This window comes from Scomber scombrus, chromosome 18 (genome assembly GCF_963691925.1).
Source record: "Scomber scombrus chromosome 18, fScoSco1.1, whole genome shotgun sequence".
NCBI lineage: Eukaryota > Metazoa > Chordata > Actinopteri > Scombriformes > Scombridae > Scomber > Scomber scombrus.
The window spans coordinates 23,302,263-23,322,353 of NC_084987.1; the positions used below are offsets into that span (position 1 = coordinate 23,302,263).

The 20,091-nt window shown below is 40.4% G+C and overlaps 2 protein-coding genes across 5 annotated transcripts in view; one reads left to right on the forward strand and one right to left on the reverse strand.

Moving 5' to 3' along the window:
- The window catches only part of caskin1 (CASK interacting protein 1), a 106,267-nt gene extending 94,524 nt beyond the window's left edge, over window positions 1-11,743 (reverse strand). For all 4 annotated transcript variants that reach the window (XM_062439401.1, XM_062439403.1, XM_062439402.1 and 1 more), the window contains exon 1: window positions 11,083-11,743. In XM_062439401.1, coding sequence (XP_062295385.1) covers window positions 11,083-11,176 — 94 coding nt within the window. In that variant the 5' untranslated portion in view covers window positions 11,177-11,743. The remainder of the gene's footprint in view (window positions 1-11,082) is intronic.
- Window positions 11,744-15,463: 3,720 nt separating this feature from the next.
- LOC134000105 (phosphoribosyl pyrophosphate synthase-associated protein 2-like) overlaps window positions 15,464-20,091 on the forward strand; it is a 9,667-nt gene continuing 5,039 nt past the window's right edge. Inside the window, 3 exon segments of the mRNA XM_062439417.1 lie at window positions 15,464-15,574; window positions 17,784-17,944; window positions 19,854-19,906. Coding sequence (XP_062295401.1) covers window positions 17,862-17,944; window positions 19,854-19,906 — 136 coding nt within the window. The 5' untranslated portion in view covers window positions 15,464-15,574; window positions 17,784-17,861.

Sequence of the window (20,091 nt, forward strand, 5' to 3'; positions counted from 1 at the left end):
ATACAATAGGCATATTATAAATGCATATATTAGAGGTCAGGTACATTATATGGCATCTTTTGCAAATCTGCTGCTGTGTGGGCAGCAGCCCAACACCAACATCTGCTCAGCTGCTGGATCACACATGCACTAGGATATGTATGGACACACACACACACACACACACACACACACACACACACACACACACACACACACACACACACACACACACTAGACCAGACTCAACATCTGTCCTACTGGACAGTCCCTTCTGGTCTCTGATCTCTGCCTCCTGTCTGATGATGCACACATACACACACATGCTATGAAAGGAGCAGTCGTGCAGATATTTTGTTACACCAGATGGTGATGTTACTAGTGCATGAAGCAACAGGGACAGATCAGCTACCTTTTTAGAGAGGTTGAGTGGTGGGACCCCACAGTCCCTCTATAGGACAATCATTTCATAAATCCATCAGACACAACAACAGGTCTGCGGACACACCTGAAACCAATTTTGACCAACTGCCCGTTCACTAAACCCGGTCTCTAAACAGTGATTCTCCAACCAAAGCTCCACAGCCATTGGCCTTTTTTTTACTGTAAGTTTGGTAGGTGTTGTCTTTTTTAGCCTTTCCAAAAGCAAAAAATATGAATGCAAAAAATGGGAATTGATTCACTTGTATATTCATCTGTCCTAATATAACTATTAGCATGTCTGTCTGACTAGAGTATAACCTACAGTAATCAAGGAGTACATCATTTACCCACAATAGTTTTACAGGGAAAGGTTATGTTATGAAAAGACCTCTTCAGGATAGCATGTCCACTGTAGTATTTCCATACAGGGTTTAGGTTACATTAATGACTCTGCCTTCTTCTATACTACAACCCCAGCAATGTTACCCAAAATGCCAGTAGCCATTGTCAAAAATATTGGTCAGTTCTCATCCTAAAAACCTTTTCTCTTGAAACATTAAAAGTGTAAATATACTAAGCATCCAAACAAGGTTACGTTAAAACAAACTTTGTAACAAAGCATGACTTTTTTCCTTATCATACTTTCACTATCATACTACTAAGACATGGCTGTAGACTACATTACAAGAAAAATTCTTCAAGTCTTTTTGTCTGGGAAAAGTAGCTTTAGCCTCAGTATTTGAACATGAAATCATGTGCTGTATGTAACACTTAGCCTACCTCTTTTACAACACTTATTTTTAAATAAATCAGCGGAGAACATTCAAAAGTCCATTGGTGATGGTGTTTTTAGCTCATGGAGCTAAAATTAGCTTACTTAGCTAGCTAGCTACAGCTACAGCTAGAAAAATTAACAGTTGCCAGCTTTAAATGTGAAGCCTGCTTTTTGAATAACTTTGTCCCTTATAAAGGACGCATTGTTTCAAAACATACCAAGAACCACTATTATTACTAACCGCCTTGCAATCATTGGAAAGCGTAGCAATAGTAGGTAGGGTGGTGCTTAGCTAACGGTCAATTATTTTTCCACTAAATTCAGGTGTATGGAAGAAATTTCTAGAAGTTAGGGACCAATTTATAGTTTTGATCTGCACTGTAGCAGACAACTTCATTTTACTCTCGTCTGAGGTTAAGTAGTAAATATTTCTGAAGAAATATTTCTTACAGGAACTTTAACCCCCCCCCCCAAAATATTCTCACAGATATCAAAGGGCCTGGCCAAAGGGTGTGTCAGTGCACGACATTTTTTCCCAAGCCGTGAGCCTGCACCCAAACTGTGTCACAGCCCTGTTTTTAGTGGCTGCTTGCATAAAAAGAGCAGCAGTATTCATTGAGAAAGTCCCAAGGCAGTACTAAATGTATTCAATGTGGGTGTGGGGGGGAACATTTCTAAAAGCTTCTCATGTTAGAGTACAGTAAAACTTTGTCCAGACCATGTTAGTTTAAGTTGAGGAGCTGAGGCTGAAAAAAATGCATTATTTCCTGCCTTTATTAGTTGCTCAAACACTAATTTGAAGCAGTAAACATACACTTAATGTTGTGAATTCGGGGCATGAGTGGAAAATCAATGCGTGGCCATGTAGAGGTATAGTCACACACACACACACACATACACAGACACAGACACACCTGTAAAACCAAATTCTCTTGGCTGTAGAGGAGTTTGCAACTTTTGTCCCCTATCTGCAATGCCTGACTTCCACTTTAACAATGATTACACACACACACACACACACACACACACACACACACACACACACACACACACACACACACACACACACACACACACACACACACACACACACTGGTAAATTCCAACAGTCTGTACCTTTCTCTGCCAGTCCTATTATGTTTGGAGAGAGTTGTGTCCGTGTTTTTGTGAGAGAGTGTGTGTGTGAGCCAGTTACAGTAGGGGGTTAATGCCATTTCTTTAATCGGTGCTGATTGAGCGAGGGAGGTCCAACCCCGCTTCCCTTCTCATTCTCTGGGTGGTCTTCATTTCCAGACTAAGCCACTTACTCCCCTTCCCCTCTCATACTGTTAATCTGGTGTGTAACTACAATAGAATAGAATAGAATAGAATAGAATAGAATAGAAATCTTGACACCCACCATTAACTACTTTCCTTTCCTCTCCGTCCTTCTATCATATCACCTCTCCTGTCCTCTTTTCTTCTCCCTGAACTTGCTATTGACCCAGTAAACTATGTGGATGTTATTTTTGGTGCAGGGCATCGTGCAGATGAGTAATTGTATATGAGAGAGAGGGAGAGGCAGAAGCTTTATGTGTGCATAGCAGTCTGCAACCAGAATTAAAGTGAGGTGACGTTCAACTACCATGGCATTTCATCACCTTGTTCCCGCGTTCCCTCTTTCATCACTTTCAGCCTTTCATCACTCCTCCTCCATCTGTCTCATTCCCTCATCAAGAAACATCCTCCCCCTCTTCTTTTGACTACAAGATATTTCTTTTTTTTCTTGCCTCCTCTCGCCATTCCCCTGTTTTCCTCAAAGCAAAATTATCCATCTACCTCTCGCCCTCTTTCTCCCCATCTGTTCTGTAATTCAATCATGGAGGCAGTCAGCGGCAGGAGGAGTGAGGGATGATGTTTTGGAGGAAAATGCAGGGAACTCATCCAGCCGCTCTCTCAATATTATCATTTACAATACATGCTGCGCTTCAGATCTCAAGATAAAAATCTGTATCAGTTACACTGTTGGAGCTATCTTTTGCATATTTGCCTTTTTCCCCCTCCGTGAAAGCCTTAATATAGCCTAATAATACATTTAATGTGAACCGATTTGGGTGCACTTGACCAAAATAAATGTTATTAACAAGACTGACTCCACAGTGATGCTAGCAGTCAGAGGTGTCATGCAGTCAGTTTCACAAAGCATATGTTAATGTTCACACCAAATGAAGTTGTTATGTCTACTACCAGTTACTATCTACAACTATTATTGAATGACACATAACACTGTATTGCATTTAATAGCAATATGAACAAGAAAATGTGAGCAAAGAGGCTTTGAACTCAGGGATTATGTTAGCTGGTTAGCTATTTGCTAGCATTTATTATTTAGCGCTCAATAAAGAAAGCTTACAAACATGTAGCTAGTGGTTATTTACTCTATTTAGTTTGACTTTATAAAAATAAATAAATCTCATGTCCACCCCATTAGTAGGACACATTTCAATTCTGCAAGTCTGTTTTGGCAAAACAATAATTTAGCTACTGAAAATAGCAAAGGACATCGAGCTAACTCTTATTGTTAATTACACATGGGTTATATTTAAAACCTCTGCTTAAGCCACTTTAAAAAGGAAATTATGAAGCTTTATGAAGTCATTTACAAATTAATTCAAATGAACCATCACAATTTGCAACGATTTGGCACAGCTACGTTAGCAGCTAACTATCTAGTTAGGAAGGAACTAACTAGCATAAACATAGACAGGTGTACTGTGTGTATCAGGTAGAGTTTGATACAGGAAAAAAAACATACCAAAAAAGTGACTTTTGTTTATTATTAAGGCCAATTAAAAATACAGTGAAAATAGAATTTAATAGTTTTTAAAGCCATTCAATCCAAAAAAATGTAGCGGGCATGTGCCTCCTCAAGTTAAATGGGCACTTGCTAACCAACTTGCTCTAACTTGCTCACAATGCAACCATGCCAATATTTAGCAGCTAATGGTCTTGTGGTTTTTTTCTTGTGGTTTATTTTATTCCGTCCTTATTTTACAATTTTATTGTTACACAAGAATGACAAATAGACACATATACATAAATAAATCATATCAAACAAATGCAGAAAGAAGCATTATTGCCCGTAAAGGTGTAGGCTGAAGCTTTAGCTTAACTATGCCTACCCTTTTTACCTCATATGCAAAAAAAAACCCAATACTCCCAAAATACAAAGCCAAAATGTAATTCTCCATTCTTAGCAAGCATGCTAACATTTGCTAACTAGCACTAAGCTCAAAGGCCAGCTGAGGCTGATGAGAATGCCATTACTTTTGCTGGCATTTGTATTTTGTATCCATGCTTCTTCTTTGTCAAACCCTGGTGCCTAAATTACCCACAACTCTGAGATGCCAATATTTCAGTTCAGGTGTTTTATGCAAGTAGCAGCTAATATAGCCTCAAGCTGGAACAAACACCCACATTAAACACGATATCTTCCGGGCTCTCTTTGATGATACGACAGCAACACCCCCAGCATAAACTTTCCTCTCCCTAATGAATGTCTTTTAAACCTAATCTCATCTGAAATACCAACATGTTTCATGATACCCAGGCAGTTACAATACACAGCAGCACTGAAAGACAAAGAGCTGGCAGCCTGGATACAGGTATGACACATTCAACTACATTTACAAGCATGAGGCTTTAAGGAGTGCTGGAATGTATGAAATAGCATCTCCAAAAAAATTCGAAAACAAGTTTCTCTCCACCATATTTCTCTCACAGACGGGTATAGTTACAGACAGAGCACAGTTAACCAATATGAAGACTGTGGCTGACTGTATGTGTGTCTTCCTCTCTGCCTGCCTGCTCCTTTGTGAATGTGCACTGGTGTGGATGCAATCATCTGCTCTACTCCTCTGCCAGCCTCGCACATCAACACAGAGATGAGGGAGAGGGGGAGCGAGGGAGGGAGACGTTGGTGGGGGGGAGGGGGGGGGGGGGTTGTGCCTAGAGTGGTCTGTGAGCATAGCATCTCCTCTGGCTTACAAGGAAGAAAAAAGGACAGGAGGCAGATAGTGTTGTGTAGACGATGGAGGCATGTGTCAGTCTCTCATGACAGTAAACAGAGAGAGAGGACGGGGGCGGGTATTGTGCCAAAGGTTGAATCCTAATCATTTTACCGATGCAACAGACACACTGACAAATCTCTTTCCTCGACACACACACACTCACAAACACACAGCCTTTAGTGACACACAATAAACGACACACATCAATACACATTACACCACCCACCTTGACACACAAACACTGAAACAGCCCATTAACAAACACAGACCTCAGGTCACACTGAAGGTCTGCTCCATGTGCACACACAAACACCCACACCCACACACAGACACACACACACACACCCACACACACGACCTTGTCTAGTTAGTCCCTGGAGTTTTTTAGTAATTAATGCTGCCAAAAAAGCTTGTTTTTGCAGCAGCTTTACTCAAATATTGCGATACAATTACATGTTTATGTGCTCTTTTTGCTGTAAAATTGCAGAAATTGGGAAAAAGTACAAACACAAGAAAATAATGCAATTTTTAAAAAAACTACTATCAATGAAGAATCATATGTATTACATAAGTTACCACGACTCAAAATGGACAAGTTGGTCCAAATTGGTCTGTTGATTTGGTCATTTCATGCAAATCTGCAAGCTCTCATGTTCATTATTGCGATCACAACATCACAATTTCCTGGAGACATTGTGGGAATTTTGCAAAATTGAAAGCCCCTGAAAATACTGCAGATTGGTTGAATTTGCATGAATAATTCCTGGATTCCTGGAGGGACTAGTGCTTTGTGCAGAAGGCAAGATGAGTGACAGCAAACTGATGATGACTCTCCAGATGGTGCCAGATGTGTGTGCATGAACATGTAGTTCTGTGTGTGTGTGTGTGTGTGTGTGTGTGTGTGTGTGTGTGTGTGTGTGTGTGTGTGTGTGTGTGTGTGTGTGTGTGTGTGTGTGTGTGTGTGTGTGTGTGACGCAGGTGAATATGTGCAGATTGTACGTCTGGCCTGAGTAGAAGTAAATGAGTTGCAGCGGGCCATGATCCATATCTCATACACACACCCACTCACCCACTCACCCACACCCACACACACACACCCATGCACACGCGCGCACACACACACACACACACACCAATGTCCTCCACAGGTCAACCATTACCATCCAAAGACCACGCACACATTTCTGTCCTTACTCCACAAACAGACCCCAACACACACACACACACAGCTGTCATGTGAGCTTTGTGTTTAATGCCAGATGACAAACAGGTCTGCGTTAACATCAGCCTGGCGTTACTTCCCTGCTGTTTGTCTGGAACTCTCAGCTCCACTCTATCATTATTACCTTCTGCCCTGTTAGTTGTACTGAGAGAACGACCTCATGTAATATCAGTGTTCTTGCAGACACAACACATAGTGCTTTTCAGGAACTGAGAAAAATAAGTCCATGTCCACATATGAGATTTCAAATGGCGTGTTAAACACATTGTCTTTCACTTGGCAGTTTCTGTGCTAAGGGGGTAGACGTCAATCATACAGATGATACAATTCAGTGTAATGTTGTGCAGTCAGGGCTTTGCAGCACACTGACAGGATTGGAAACTGAGAAAGGCTCAGAGATAAATAGAGGTAGAGAGAGCTGAGCAGGGACAGACCTTGATCTTTAAACACCTTCACTTACACTACATGGTGCTTCCAACCAGGCATGAGTGTAAGTTACAGCGGGGGCAAACCCTGAGATGGAAGTGTAAAACGTTCCAGTCAGCCAGTGATTGATTGTTTATTGAGGAGTGATGGCGGCCTCTGTCATTGGATGCCGGATGAATGATTGATTATCCGACGTGCTCTGTGTCTGTAATAGCATTAAAAAGCTGTACACTGTAGAATAAAGCAACAGGAACACCTGACAGTAGAATACAGTCGCCAAGCTATTAATTTGTGAGGTTCACAATGTTAATGCTGTAACTTTTCACATGCTATCAATCTCAAACTACTGCTGTCATCTGTTTTGACAGTAGGACATCTATATTTGTGGCATACAATCCTGAGTTTGTTTGTGTCAGACTGTTTAAATTTAGTTGTTTATGGATTAAAGTCTTGAGTTTCTGGAGTTGTATATTTTAACTTGATTTGTTACTTACCATACCCATCATGCCTCCCAGGAGATAAAAGGGGGCGTCGCCCAACCACTTCCTGCTTTTAAACTCTTGCTTACATCACTAATGATATCATGGGTAGGACCAAGTATGGAGGGGGTTTATTGTATTTAGCTACATGTTTGGGTGAGTGTTTCTGTGAGTTGTACTTATTTTGGCTCGGTTTAGAGGGAGAACAAAAATGAGTTGAGTTTTCCTGACTTAAACCAGATGAAGCCGAGTTTGATTTGTTTGTTTTCATTTGACTTTTGGAGACATTTCTTTGGTAACAGTGGTCTCAATAAATCACTTTTTTTTGTTGTTGTTGTCATTCAACAAGTCTGAATCTGCATTATGTCACTTTCTTTGACACTTGGCACCAAATTCAAATTTTGTCTCTCTTTTCCTGATAATCAGTAACACATTAAATAGGGTTTCAAGGGATCTTCCTTGGGGAATTATTCACAAGTTATGCACCTGCACAGCATCCAAATATGAATACAATTCAGGTGGAAAAATTCTGAATCCTTTATTTATTTTTGCTTAGTTTTGATGGATGATGATGAAAATAACATTTTCTTTTTGCTTTTTTTAAGGTTGAGGTTTGTGCTGTTGCATCATAGTACAATATATTATAAAGTGTTCCTATTATTTTGTCCACCCTTTATTACAAGTCAATGCACTGTACAAACACCAGTAAAGCCTAAAAATATATTTGAATTAACACCTCTACACTAGGGATATTTTGCATATGGACTGTAATGGATTGTAGCATGAAGACTGAAGACTGTGCAATACAGCCTGGTCATGTTGTTATGACTAGACTTTATCTAATTAGACACACTAATGTTTCCTTTGGGGATTAATTTATTTCAGGAGAAATGTATATACTGTATGCAACGATTATAAACCATAGTTTAAGAAGCAGAAGGCACCTTCTTTGTGATAATATGCAGCATGTACTGCTTTTGTCCTCTTTCATCTGCAAAATCTGCTTTAAATTTCTTTAGCTGCACATCTGTATGCACTGTCATCCACTTAGGTTTGTTACACATCTGTGTGTGCTGCAAGCAAACTGTCTGTTGCCTATAAAATTTAGTTTGAGGGCTTACATGTACTCTGTATTTGTTAGGGTTAGAGTTACTAACCCTACTAAACAGTAGTCTGAGAGCGGCTGCCTGCTGAAGTGCACTTTGCTATAGCCTAAAGGTTGTTTTTTGTGATGTGCTCTTGTACATAATGTACTCTGAGTTCCACAGACACTATTTTGGACCCTACTTGTACGTGCTGGATCTTACCAAATCGCTTATAGTCAAGGGACGCCTATATTTTGAACCAGACAGTCTGCGTAACACCTTTAATCCCAGGGGTTTCCTGTATGTGCTCTGCTCTACTCTGCTCTACTGCAGCCTCCTGACTCTGCCTGCATGCAGTGCACCCCGCCAGCTCCTACAAACTGTTTGGAGGCCATGCGATGAATCACTGAATCTTGAATCATGCAGAGTCAACTTTGCCATCTGTAGCATGTTAGCTCAGAAAAAAAAAAGCAAATTAAAGTGAAAATCAAAATGTGATGTTTTATATACACTTAAATAATAGATACGGAAATATCTACTAAATAATATTTATCTCCCTTCTCACATTATGTTAGATTCAATGAACAATTTCACCCATAAATGTGTTACAGCATGCATAAATTGATAGCCTGGTCACAAAGTCTAATATTTAAGTACAGATACTAGCAGCAATAGCTCGTCTCAAGAGAACATTTTCTCCTGCAGAACTGAAATGATTTATTCATTCCTCTTCTGTGTTTTCTACAGTTATGTTTATACCTTTAGTTCTAGAGGAGGATTGAGTATTTCAGATAGATATTGAACCTGTATTGAATCTCCTCTGGGTACATAAAAAGCTCCGATCAAAGGGCCTACACAGGTGTTTGCACTTAAAATCACTTATTAGATCTCTGCCCGTGTCCAGACGTGACATCACTCATACTCGCTCTCCTGTTGACGTTCAAGGCAGGAAACCTTACACCTCTATCATTCCTATTGGTACACTGATTTTGGTAATCTTGAGTAAATACAAACATAGACTGTGTGCAAAATCATAGCATATTTACCATATCGTACACTACATTAGAGTGTGTAAAAGTATGCTCTAAATGTCCAAATTAAAGCAAAATAATGATTTATAAGTGCCCAAAATCTCAGTTTCTGTGCTAAACATAGAGAAAACTATTGAGTGTGTGTTTTATAAGGAGTGGTGAATGACTGAACGAAGGAATGATTTCCCACACAGCGATATCTTCAACCGGAGTGGAGCGCTAATTAACCAGAATAATTGAAAACACCTGTGTAGGTATGATGAAGGGGCTTTCGTACGAGTGCCTCAAAGAGAAGAATTATTCAGTGTCACTTTCTTTCAATATAAGCTGCAAAGAATAAGAATAATGTTCTCCTTTTGCTCTGTGAATAAATGGGAATGAAAGCTGGTTTCATGAAGACATCATCACAGACCAGAAAGTCACAATTCTGGACCATTATACGCTGTGCCTCCCTTATTCAAATGAGGCTCACCTGCTGTTTGGAGCCTTTCCAGTACAGTTCAATTGCTGCAAACCTGCCTGACTGGAACAATTTTAGTAATTGGGCAGTGTGGGGAGCCATTTAAGAAAACATGTCTGGCTATGATGTGTGGACACGAGCTGATCTAGATGTAAAAACAGATGAATTTAATGTCAAATTTAACCCAAATGACCCCAAAAAGAAAGTATAATTCCTGCACTTCCCCTTGTATAACATCCCTCCCTGTGTGAGGATAACTCTATCAGCCTGTGATATGTCAGTAGAAATCTGCAGCTCTCTCTGGCTTCACTCTGTATTGCCCACACATTAGTGGGCTATGGGAGCGAAGCATTGTTGGATGCTGTAGCGCTACATCGCCTGCAGAAAACAAACAGAACAGCAGAGTCATACAGAGCAGGGTGAGCTGAATAGAAGAGAAGTCAGGTTTTACTCCATTCTTTGTGCTTCTTTTTTAATGTTGAAACACACACAAAAACACACACACACACACACACACACACACACACACAGACCGGGTTTGTATGTGTCCCTGCATGTGTGTGTGTGTGTGTGTGTGTGTTGTCATTGAAGGTGCTGTGGAACCTTAACAATCACAAGGCCACTGGCACCGTCCCTCATTAGTGAGACAGGGTCAAACAAATCCCACGTCAAAAAAAAGACAACTCTTTTTTTTCTCCCTCCTCCTTCTCTCTCTCTCTCTCTCTCTCACACTCTCCCTCTGCTGCAGTGCACTCAGACAGGGGTCTCAAGATGGGCTGTCAGTCTCCAATCACACCGCTAATCTTTGATACACCCTGATGCATACAACCCCTCCTCTCTCTCTCTCTCTCTACCTCTCGTTCTACATATCTCCCTTTCTCAACCACACACACGCACACACACACACACACACACACACACACACACACACACACAGACGATGATCCTCATCATCTGTTAGGCCTGATAATAGCAATCAGTCAGTAATGGTATGTGAGCCTACTAACTATTGCACTCACAGGTTGGCTTTCCATAGAATACTACAGCTGTGTTATTACCTGTGAGGGAAAAAGCATAGAACAGAATAGAATAGAACAGAACAGAATAGAATAGAATAGAATAGAATAGAATAGAATAGAATAGAGTGTCTTACTTGCTTTCCCTGGCCGGGGCCTTTGCAGCAGCTTCTGCACGGTGAGCAGGTCCTCGGTCTTCACCGCCTGCAGCAGTTCCTGGTCCTTCCCCATCTTCCGCTCTGAGCCGCTCTACTCCCGCAGCATCCTCCGACACAGCCTCCCTCCCCCCCCGGTCCCTGACTAGATGAGACCTCCACCACCCTTAAGCTGTGGCATATGATGGGGTGACAGAGTAAGAAACAAGAGAGAGGGGAGAAAAAGGAAAGGGAGGGATAAGCTGGGTGGGATGGAGGGATGCTCTCGGGTTCCCCCAGCTGAGTGCAGCGCCACTTGATGGGGCACGGGACAGAGAGGGGGGGGGTTGGAGGGAGGTCGGGAAGGAAAGGGGGGGGGACCGGGTCGCTCTAGATTCCAATATGAGCGAGGTCTCCCGTTACAGCTGCGCTCCAAAACAACGACTACCGAGATGGGAGACAGCGGAGGTGCTCGCTGCGGGAAGGAGGAGACGTCACGCGGACTGATGTAGCGGATAGCCTCGCGGTCTCACTCGCAGACACCGCACGTCAATGAGCGTGCGTTTAAATACCGTGCGCGCGCTGTGTGTCCGTTTCTCCCGATGTTGTGCCGCTCTCGTGCTCTGCGTCGTAAACAGTATCCAGTGCCACTGCTGCAGCCATCCTCCCCGCGTGCGCTCAGGCTCTGTATTTGGTAATGATTTTCTCCGCGTGGGGGGCAGGGGTAGTGAGGTTGTGGTGGTGGTGGTGGTGGTAGTGGTGGAAGAGGAGGGGGCGGGAGGAGAGGGGAGGGGTGGCGCACGTACACGCGCCCGCGCGCCCTACAGCTGGCCCAGCTCGCACTGCTAAATGGCTCGTGCTGCAAGTTGGGGGCGGACCAGGAGCGCGGTGCTCTCCCGCCTCCTTCTTCATCTCTCTGGCTGTGTTTCCATAAAGCGCGCTCTCTCTCCCTTTCGCGCTCTCTCTCTCTCTCTCTCTCTCTCCTCTTTCTTTGCTTTACAGACGAGCTGCAGAGATTTATTTCAGCAGTGAATAAATAACTCCTTTCTTTATATTGGCTCGCTATATTCTACTAAAATACACCTGATAGAAAGCTTAGATGTTGCAGCATGTTAACTTGAGACAAGTGATTTCAACACACACTCTTCTAAAGCACATATTATGAAGCACACCTGCCTCTGAGGGCCTCTTGAGCAGGTGTATAGCTGGGAACCTAGTTCCTCTTAAACAGCCTATGATGCTCTTGCCTAGCCTCCATCATTAACATTAGTACATATTCATAAATTGGAGCAGATTAGAGGAAAAACAACATTAAAACAGGGGCGGATCTAGGAGTTGGCAAATTCCAGGGTTTAGCCCAGGGCACCCAGAGCCAGGACCTGGTTCACATGTGCAAAGTTTCATTTTATTATAGTCTGACTATTGCAAACATGAGTAGTATTAATAGTCCTTATTAACAGTTTTCCAAAAATGAATGCACATAGAAATAAATAACAATAAGCAGAGGTGCAGGTAGCAACTTACAAGTGCTCATATTACTGTAATTGAGGTGTTTTCTTTACTTTTTTGAATATTTTTCAACGTCAGTCATTTTACTTTTATGAAGTATAGTTTAAATGGTTTAAATGAAGTAAAGTAGTAAGTTCTATTTGCACATTGATCCATTACTGAGTAAATCATTAGTTTGTGCTTTACAATGATCAACAGATGCAAGCTAGAACAAACCCTGTCTTGGACCAGACACCAATCAAATGCATCACATCAATAACAGGCCGATTGTATCAAAATGTCATTACAAAACAAAGCAACCAGGCACCAAGAAAAACAGTCAGCAGCTGACTGAAATTGTTGTTCAGAAAAAGTGACTTTAACCAGAATTTCTTTAAAAAAAAAAAAAAAAAAAAGCATTCAGCTCCTTTGGGAAACATTTAGGGCTGCAGCCCCAGTAGCCACCCCTAGCTCTGCCTCTGCACTCAACCTCCAACTTGTAAATTGATGTCATGGAGCATATCTGATAACAGATAATCATACATGGCCGAGGGGATTTCAGAAAAAGAGGTGCCAGTCAGATAGCCAGCAAAAAACATCCAATAATATTAATCAATGCAGCTGATTCAGAAAGAAGCTACAATGTTCATTTTCAATTGGATTAACTTAAGAAAATACATCATAACAATAAGTAACTTAGGCTACTTTACAGTGTGGGCTAACAACAGCCTATGCATAACCATTTAAGTGAACACCCAAGTCAGCAGAGGGACATTTCATGCACCCCCCCCCCCCCCCCCCCCCCCCCCCCGCTGATTGGAAATCCCTTTTATTACTCCTGCTCCCACGAGGAATGCAAGTGCAAACTTTCATCTATTCCACTAAAAAGGAATCCTTTCCTTTCAGTTAAATGGCAATACTGTACAAGGTAGGGCTAAGTCCAAAGCTACACCATTTGTGCAGTTTTATTTCGTTTAAAAATTAAAAGTGTTATTTTGAATTAAAATATCTTATTATCTACGAGAATAATTTATTCTTTCTTCTTTTTTTGCCCTCTTCACTTAGATTTGTTGATTTTAATTTCATTTTCTGTGTTTTTCCCCTGTAATTTATGTACTTAAAATCAGTTTTAACACATCAGAGTACACCATGTTTTTGTGGAATATATAAAGCCTTTATAAGTATTTATTTTGATAACAAGCCTGCATGTAACCTATAATGCACATTAAGTACAGTATGATCATAAAGAAAATCAGAGAGCGAAGAGCAATTATCAGTGAATTTGACCATGACATCTAACATTCCTTCTTTTCTCTGTCCAACCTCCTCCAGATTTTTTTTAAATCCACTCTCCTCTCCACTGTGTGTGTGTGTGTGTGTGTGTGGGCAGTATGCAGTGCTTGGATGCTGCTCTCTGCCTCCTCCACATATCCAGTGAGTTATGTAACAACACTGAAGAGTAGCCTGTATAGTACTGACAGAGTATTTATAAATCAGTCTCTGATAATGCTAAAGCAGCGCACTATAGAGCTGTGTAAACACTAAAGCTTGATATATAATGCTTAATTTTAATTAGAGTTTACCTGCATCACCCCACTGCACTTTCACTCTTTTCTGTCTTTTTCCACTGGTATTGTTTTGCATGAACAGTGGGTTTTAGACAAGAATCAATCTATGTCCAAGGGAGGAAACTGTAGATTCATGAGCCACTTCGCTGTATCTATTTCACTCAAAGAGAGTCCTGTTCTCAATCTGTGTGTGTGTGTGTGTGTGTGTGTGTGTGTGTGTGTGTGTGTGTGTGTGTGTGTGTGTGTGTGTGTGTGTGTGTGTGTGTGTGTGTGTGTGTGTGTGTGTGTGTATTTGTTAACGTGTGTGTGTTGGTGATGGGGGCAGTGAAATTCTCCACCGTCATGACGCTTTTTCTGGGTTCTGAGAGAAATGAGAACACACACACACACACACACACACACACACACACACACACACACACACAACACACACACACACACACACACACACACACACACACACACTATGTCATCACATCATCAAGAAAACAAACAAGACAGACTGTTTGAGGTAAAGCAAACACTACAACCTGCACTGCTTTAAAGGACAAGGACAACTTTCATCTATGAAAGCAGAAATGTAATGAATGATAAAAGAAAGCAATTTAATAATATTTCAGATTCAGATAACAGATTTTTTTTCTAAAGCACACATTTCTGTTTCAAACCAAAAACATCCTGATGCATATTTGGATTTGGAATGATGACTACTCTTGTTTAGTGTGTAGATATGCTTATCAACACTTAAACATATGAACCCAGATATATTTGAAACTTGAGAGTCACTTCACTTGAGCTGAAGTAGGGAGGTGAGGCATTCATAAAAACACACTGCCCTCAAGTGGACAGTCACAAAGCATACACCAAGACACCACTGGAGAGCTTTCCGTGTCCTTTTCAGTTTGTAAAAATGAGAATGAATACAGTAAAAGCATTTAACAATTTATGTGCATTTTAAACTAAAGCAGTGGCTAAACTGTGCATATAAGAAGCAAGTTAACGCATCAATATAACAAATTCCTAATAAACAACACATTTTGTTCACTTTTGAAACATTCGAAGGTTAAATTCACGGTTTTAGGACATAGGACAATTATTGGTATGTTGAAATACATTAAGTGACTGAATTCATATGGTAAAAGAACTCGAAACTCATTGTAGTTATATTTCTGATGTCAACAACCAATTAAATCAATAATGATGATGATGTCCCTTGTCTTCTCTCTCATGAATTATGGATAATTTACGGATTACACCTGAATGCATCTTTTGGAACGCCCCTTCTGCTCTATGATTGGTCCAGCTACAAGTCCATTAACAGTGAACCTCGCAGACAGACGGAGTGAGGTTAGCTGAAACAGGTTGGAAAGAGCTGGAGAGGCTTTGTACAATCAAATACTATCGGTTTACAGGTTGTAACCGGACCCAAACACAAACTGGTGAGCAGCTTTTTAATTGTGCTGTCTTTGTGGTGATTTCCCCCCCTACTTGCTGCGTAGAAACACTGGCTGTACGATACACGAAACATCATTTCAAGAGCTTTTGCCATGGAAAGATTATTTCTGGCGAGGTATCGCGTTAGTTCTTGTGTGTTAACGTTAGCTAAAGCTAATGGTGATGTTACAGCCAAATATTTGACTATCACGTGAATTTGAGTCTATTAACTGATTTTATAAGACAGTCGTTACAAGCACATTGTAAACACGGCGTAACCTCCTAAAACCTTCACCGTGGAATAACACACAGCATTGTAAAACCCTGTGTAGTGCAGCTAGCTTAGCAACAGTAGGAAGCTAAAGTCGTGACTGTGTTGATGTTTTACGTTTCTACCATCTATTAAAGGCACAAGCAATCCGTCAAAAGATTCAAAATTCGCAATACGTAGACATATAATTAGTGTAATAATGACCCGCGTATTTATTGTAAGTAGCACATGGTTGCATGTGTTTGTAGCCCAGCCTCCCCCCGGTTTGCTGTGTGCATTAGTTCAGCTAAAACCCTTCCCTCTTCTTTAAACACCTTAAACGCACACACATGCACACACATGCACACACGCAGTGTCATGGAGCCAACAGACTGGAAGAAGTAACCTAAAATTGAAGAAAATAGCTATAACATTATTTTTAATGGAATGTAAGTGTCTTGTACACTATAAAGAGAAATGGTATGTTTACAAAGGAGAGTTTGTGGACGATAAGATATTAGGGTATATTTAGATAGCATTGTTGAAGGTTGGAGAATGTTTAAAGCGGAGACGACCGATGTATTGGTCAGCCGATATTGACCTATTATAGATATATCTGTATCAGTATTATTGTTTGATATGTGCCGATATTTATATATTTTTAAAGATCTACAGGCAACATTTTATGTATATTTGATCCTTTTTTCTTAATACAAGTTTGTGTTTTTTCTTGTTTGTTTGTTCCGCATGTTTTTTTAATTTATAACTAATTCTTATTATTAAATTCCCAGAGAAGTTTATTGTTTTAGTGCACTGATATCATTTTATACAATAAAGTTTATCGTTAAACTGTAAAATATCATACCATCGTTACATTTGAGGGATCATTACAAAAAAAGTGTTCATCTATATATCGATATAGGACTTTTTTTACTCCTTAATATTGGTATTGGCATCGGCCCCAAAAATCACAACACATTTTTTTGCTTTTGTTAGCACATATTTCATCTAATCTTCATCAAACTTGCTATGTACTATATGCAGATGACCTTGAACAAAACATAACAATTGGTTTTTGGGTATCACTTAGAATTTGTCTGTAATTTGTTACCAACATTTTTAAGGTGTGGCCTAATGCTCTTAACATCTATAACTCTTTAATGCTAATACCTCTTAAAGACTAATATATGGTATATGTCGGCCAATATATATTATATATATAAATATATATATATAATATATATATATATAAATATATATCCGCACATATCGGCCGACATATACCGATATATCTGTGATAGGTCAATATCGGCTGACCAATAATATCGGTCAGGCTCTAATTATAACATGCTACAGTTCTGTTGTCTTTTAATAAAATGAAATTTGGTGTACAAATTCTTCATGAGAACATGCACGACATATTGAAGCATGGCAAGCCCCACCTTGTGGCCACTAGTGTGACAGCACTATACTATTCATTAACTGCTATATCTCTTAAATGTTATAAGCCATGAAAACTAAGTCTGTAGTATTTGTTTAAATATCATGTCTTATCTAGCTACAAGATAAATCAAATGTTACTACAGCGTCTTGCAGTATGTAATTGATCCTAACTTTTCAGAAATTCTCAGAGGAGTTATAGCACTTAAATAGTTTTATTAAAGTAAAGTTTATTAGATTTAAGTTAATCTGAGCAGAGGCTTGATCAACCAGAATAAGTGAAAACTCATGTGTTCATGTGCAGGCCCTTTAAGTGTGTCTTGGGAGTGATTGTAATAGACGTGGTAAATAATGGCTCTGATGGAGTTTGTTTAAAGGAACAGTGCACCACACTTATTTACAACTTCAACAGGCAGGAAAGGTGGCACAGAGTTACAGTAGAGAGGATTTAGAGCCACTGAGAGTTCACACAATGATTTTTAAAGGAAGTAAGGAGAGCTCCTCCCTCTCCCTCTGTACTGCAGGAAGGGCTCAGCGCAGCATGGGTGCCCAGGGATCCACTACCTGAGTGTGGGGAGAGCAGCGGCAGACACCCCAGCGACATGAACCACACCAAGGGCGGCCTGGTCATCTTCACTGCCAACTCACACCCCTCCAGCCGCGAGCTGGGAAAGAGGATCGCAGAGTGAGTACAAGAGCCATGGGTGAAACATACACACATACACATTTACAAACACACAGACAAGTCAATCATACCTCCTTTGTTTTAGAAAAATAGAGGAAGCAGCTTCTGTGCCAGAGAACCACACTGCTCGGTTATGTTTCCTGAGAGCAAAGTTGGGATGTACATCAATGTGAATTGCTGCTTTGCATGTTTGTGCAGTGTTTACAACATGGCTTAGCAGAGGAAGAGTGGCACAGCTTCATGAAATACAACAAAATATTATCAGTGTTGATAATGACAAAGTATTTCAAAGTATTTCCTGCAGCTGGGTATCAGAACAGAGCACATCCACCCCCCCCCCCCCCCCCCCCCCCCCCCCCCCCCCCCCCCCCCCCGAACCAGTTAATGTCACCCTGTGAACATTCAACATGTTCATGACAAGATGCACAATATTTATAGTTTTCATTATTGTACCTTTTTTAAACCAAAAGAATCATATTTAGGACAATCTATTCGCTGAAAAAAAGGTGGTGGCATTTTATTTCTTTTCTGTGTGTGAGGGGAGATTATTTTCAACTTTTACTGTGAGTTACATGGAAACCTTGTAAATCCACTTCAGGAGATTTCACATGAAGAGCTACGTGGTTTTAATCACTGCTCTCTTCGTGCCTTTTTAAACCTTTTACAAAGAGGTCTCTTTTATGTAACACTGTTTTTCACCCCAAAGCCCTGAAGTCTCTTCTTTATAGTCGTATTTACAAATCTGTGCCTTCAGCTAAAAGAGCATGTATTTACTGAAAATGCACTGCTGACCTTACCGTCTTAACCTTCCTTAAAATAACAGCAGCAGCTAGAAGGTGAGCTGCTACATTGTCCGTACCTCAATGATGTTACGTGTAAACAAAACATTTATAAACTGCAAGACTGCTAATGCACACACTGCAGCCCTGAACTCCACACACACACACACACACACACACACACACACACACACACACACACACACACACACACACACACACACACACTGTGATTGTTTATAGAACAAACACTGTTTGCCTGGCTTATCCCATACTGTGTGCCTCTCTGTGTGTGTGAGTGTGATTGTGAGAAACTAAAACACAGCATGTTAAGAGAGAGAACATGCAGGCTGCAGACTGAGCAGGTCAGTTTGTTTCAAGAGAAGCAATGTAGCAACTATACATTCCTTTAGACTATTATAATGTGTGTTTGAACTTTTTTAGCCACACCACACTTTGGTTCAGACTGACTGGCTTTCAATTTAAATTTTACAGACATTCATGGTCTCCAGGGGGTGAATCTTACTGACTTTGGTGATCCCCTGACTTAAAAAATCATTCATACATTTGACAGTTTGTTTTGTGTTTTGTTTTTTTGTTTTTTTTAAATCTTGGCAACTATTGGATAAAAATTGCCAATAAAGTTGTTATAAACAAACATGAAATGCTAGATGAATTTTCATCTAGCATTGTCTAGTACTTTAGTATATGACTTAACCCCTACAAAACTCAGCTGTACTTTGTTTTATAGTGTTAATAAACAAATATTAGGTAGCTAACATGCTACAGACAGATGGTAAACATTAACATACTTTTTTGGGAGTATGTTAGCATGCACATGTTACCATTTTAGCTGAAAGCACCGCTGTATGTAAATACAGTCGTGTAGAGGTGCTACCATGGCTGTAGACTCTTTGCCTAGTTTAAATATGTTTTCATGTCATTGGGAAAATGGCTCCATAATGCTTTTTTTAAGGCTTTCTTAGGTCTGTATGAATGTAAACAAACCTCATTCTTTATAACTTATACTTATACTTATACTACTTTATAACTTTTTTTTTAACCTGCTGTGCCAATATAACCCTTTTAAAGCTGATTTTAAAAGGCTAAACTGAAGGTTTGTCTTGCAGGCGGTTAGGGGTGGAGCTCGGGAAGGTGCAGGTGTACCAGGAAGCTAACAGAGGTAAGATGACATCTAAAGACATGACTAATGACTATCTGTGCCTCATCCTGACACTTTGACTCACTTACTCCATCACACTATTGATTTAAAAAGAAGAAGAAAAACAAATGTGTTTTCACCACTGCAGCAGTATTTCTTGCTGCCTCTGCACTTTTTTTATGTAAGCAACCAATACATTACAAACT